The following is a 4,044-nucleotide window of genomic DNA, read 5'->3' as shown; positions in this document are numbered from 1 at the left end:
AGTCCACAATATATTCCATTATATAGTAATGGGATCTATTGGATGATAAAAATTCTTATTCAGTTACAACTCACAGAAGAAGAGGAAAATAAAAAAAGAATTTAGAACACCACTTCATAACTCACACAGATTTACAAAAAAATTCCATTATCTCCCACTGTTTAAAGTTACAAAAGATTAAATTGACAAAACCATGGCACAATTCTTAGCTAGCACTTACAATTTTTTTAATTATATTAAAATAATAAAAATTTAAGAATTGCATATTTATGTAAAGTCCTGGAGATGGTATGAGGAGTTGGCAAAGATAAAATAGAAGCAGCCAAAAAGTGGAATCACAAATTTATTTGAAAAGTTGGAGGTGATGAGTTAGTGGCGCAAATACTCAGCATTTAAAAGTAGAGGATAAATATCTTAACATCAGAACATCCACCAAAGTGAACTCCCAATTATGTGATAGTAAATTGCAGATCAATAAAAAAAAAAATTAAATGATTTTTTTTGGCAGTTAGTAAAATATAAATGACATATTCCCTCATATTTTAGTAAAATATAAATGGCATATTCCCTCATATTTTTGACAAATCATAAATATGATACTTTACACTTTAAACACAAAAATACTTTGCACTTTAAACACAAAAATAACTTTATTTTTCAAACCGAAACAAAGGTAATAAAGCTAGGTAAATTAATATAGATTCAAAAAAAATTGCCCACAAAATAAAAACTAAAAATTAAATACCATCTCTTAAAAGCATCGGAGGTGTAACCCTGTGACTTGTCTAGAAAATTCTTTCGTTTAATTCACTATTCTTCAGCATACGGTAAAGCAGAAACACTTTGAGATGATCACCAACAATGCCATGTCATTTGTACAGTAAATTTCGACCAAGATAGGAGTAAATTGAATTGAAACAACTTTACAGCCTCAGCATCTACCAAATTATATACGTATATCGGCAAAATGGTCTCCATTTCCCAAGTACAATGAATATAATCTTGATTACATAAACAAGATACCAATGGATTTTTCAGAAACCAAAATTTCAGTCATAAAAAACCCTAAAATTTCACAAAACTAAACCTGATTGCCCATGGCCTAAAAATCAGCCAACAAAACATATGTATGATCTTATTGTGTCTCACAGTTTTAAGCGAGCTCTACAAGGATGCGACTCGTTACTTCCTTCATGTTAAATTCCGTCCACATTCATCTCCAACAAGCAGAAAGCCTTAATAATGCTATTCTATTATCAAAATGCAAAAATAATTTCTTCACCTAAAAATTTAATAATGATATTCTATTATCAAAATGCAAAAATAACTTCTTCACCTAAAATTATAAGTTTACACTAGAGAATTGATCCAAACGAGATAAGAACCTCCCAATTAAATAGATCACTGCAAAACTGATTTTAATCTCTCGTACAAAAATGGCCAGCTGTGTCGATTCAAGACACCGTTGATAACGAATATTGATAACGAATATTGATATATGAGATCAGAAGTCTAATAAAGTTTCAACAAAAACATACATTCATCGCAGTCCTAGAAACCCACCAAGTGTAGAACACTAGTTCAACTACTTGCAAATCGATTCTAAGCATTTACAAAAACAGTAAAATCTACTACTATTCTCCAAACCCATAAAAATATCTAAATGAGCTTCGGATGTAAGAAATAAAAGCAGTAACAGGACTGAAACAAGCAGCGCTATGTATACTAGGGCCAGAAAATATTGTTTACTTGGAAGGCACGCACTGAAATAGGAGAACGCAAATAATCGCTCCAAAACACATAAACATTCGTCATGGGTAGAAAGACTAAAGCACAGCCACTGTGATTCACTGCCATGTCCATGCAAACCATCAGGTTCCTCAATTCGTGCTCAATGTCCACTGTTTTAAATGGAGACCATTTCTCTCCTTCTACTTCATCTATACTAAGTTCCCATAAAGACATGTGACCCGTACAAACTAAAGCTATGCGTCCTTCGCAACCAGTAATTCGTGAGCCGATGTCAACTGTTATGTTCTGTGGCCCCTTGATTACATTCCATTGTTTCTGTTGCTCATCGAATGCAGCTAAGCTCAAACAATCCCCGTCGTCAGGTAATAATTCATTTAACCAATAATATCTCCCATTCGAATGTATGCCTTCCCCTTGAGGTCGAACTAGATTGCCCACAGTTGTTTCTAATTGAGTCCACATATTAGTTTTGGAATCATACATCTCTGCCACCATATCCCTTTCTGGTAAAGGTGCTTCCCCAAAGGCGTCAAAGGCGTTCCACATGTCAAACTCCCTAACATGTTCTCTAGAATTCCTTCCCATGATAAGGGTACAACGTGCCGTGCGTGTATCAAAAGCTAGACTAATGAAATCCCACGCTGTATCTTCAAAACGTTGTGGAAGTTCTATCCAGGTTTGGGTGAGAGGATTGCATATGTAAATTTCATCTTTTCCACTCCAACAACAAAGTATGTTCTTGCAACCTGCCACCACAACAACAGGGCTCGGAAGAAAATCCAAAGACAGACTTCGAAATTTGTAGCCACTTTCTATACCAATCCATAGGTTTTTGGCGTACGATCGCTGAGATGAATCAATAAACTGTTCCCCTTTCTGAACAATGAGAAATGCCTCACTAGAAGAAACCGCTGAGGTGGCCACTAACTCTCTGAACTCGGAGGATTGAAACATTTCCTTCCAAGTTTTGCAAACTGCGCGAAACCTCACGATGCTTTCCATAGGCAGTCTTGCCAAAATTTCCATTAACAGGTCTTGTGTTAATCTCTTCCATATCTCCTTTTTCATTTCCATCTTGCTTTTACCTTCGATATCGCTGGCTCCCACGGATATTGCAGCGATCTTTCAAATATGGAGGTATTGAAATATGGAAGATCTCTCATTCCTGAATGCATACGAAGAATAGTAATACCCTCCCTTTAAAAAGTACTGTAAACCCTCCCTGAGAGCGAACTGTACTGTGCCTTAGGTTGTCTTGAAATACGAACTCGGAACACGCTTTAAAATGACGGCGTTGTTAAACGGCAAGAGCTAACCAGCCATACATGGGGTATTAAATGCCCAATGTAGGCTGGCCCATCTCTATGTATATCTTGGGGGGCATCCATGTACACCATGGCTGACATCCCGATCCCGGCGAATTCCCGGCGACTCCACCTTTTCTATTCAGGGATAGTTTATTTAATGCGGTTTAAGAGTATTAGCTCTTGCCATGAAGGAGAGCCGCTGCCACTGTCCCGCTGGGACGACTCGCATTGAGTGATACACCTACAACATACGGCACCGTCCTTGATTTCATGTTTGAAATTTGAAATTTCTGCGCGCCAAACAAAAGCACTCAATCTGTTATTGTGAAATCGTCTTTTCTCTGATTTTTAAAATCCGGCAAGCAATTTCGCTATTTTCAAATGTTGTGCGCTAATTTTTTCACAATTTGAAATAGACCTTGGGAAAATAATTATATTTTCTTTGCAGGGTTAGAGAATTGAAAGATGGCGAATGATCATATTTTCTTTGCAGGGTTAGAGAATTGAAAGATGGTGAGTGACCCTTTCTTGAGCGGTGCAGTAGCAACTTGGCGTGCTAGATGAAATGGAGAAGCTCCTCAACGACATCAAGGTAGTTGCACTTAAATTTCCTTTGAGATCATCAAAATGTGCCTTGCCGGCTGGTAAGGAAATTCACCTTGACTCTAAGCTTGAGGCCATATCTGTCGTCTGTCAGGATGGAGTGTTGACCGTAACCGTTCCTAATCTTCCCCTCCCGCGCTGAAGAAACCGAAGACAATGGAGGTTAAAATTGCACAATTCCTTCGTTGTGTATGCAGAGTTCAAATTATTTGGTAAATTTTGTAGAATTTCGTTGTTCGTGCTCTACTATGATTTTTGCATATTTTTGTTTTGAGAATTGATAAAATTTGAGTTTCCTGTTACAGCAGAATACTACTCTGCATCCCTTAAAGAGTTGTCTGATTGTGAGTGTGTTTCTGGTTATCTCAATATTAATCATTTG

At 36.9% G+C, this 4,044-nt stretch overlaps 1 protein-coding gene across 1 annotated transcript; it reads right to left on the bottom strand.

Moving 5' to 3' along the window:
* Positions 1-1,725: 1,725 nt before the first annotated feature.
* LOC149209923 (F-box protein At5g49610-like) lies at positions 1,726-2,826 on the bottom strand. The gene has a single exon (XM_089398809.1). The coding sequence runs from the start codon at positions 2,824-2,826 to the stop codon at positions 1,726-1,728; it is 1,101 nt and encodes a 366-aa protein (XP_089254935.1).
* Between the last annotated feature and the right edge of the window lie 1,218 nt (positions 2,827-4,044).

The sequence above is a fragment of the Pinus tabuliformis genome, chromosome 1_2 (genome assembly GCF_031772625.1).
Source record: "Pinus tabuliformis cultivar Carrire ecotype Pingquan chromosome 1_2, CPIR1, whole genome shotgun sequence".
In the NCBI taxonomy this organism is placed as follows: Eukaryota; Viridiplantae; Streptophyta; class Pinopsida; order Pinales; family Pinaceae; genus Pinus; species Pinus tabuliformis.
This window is presented reverse-complemented; position numbering and strand designations above follow the sequence as displayed.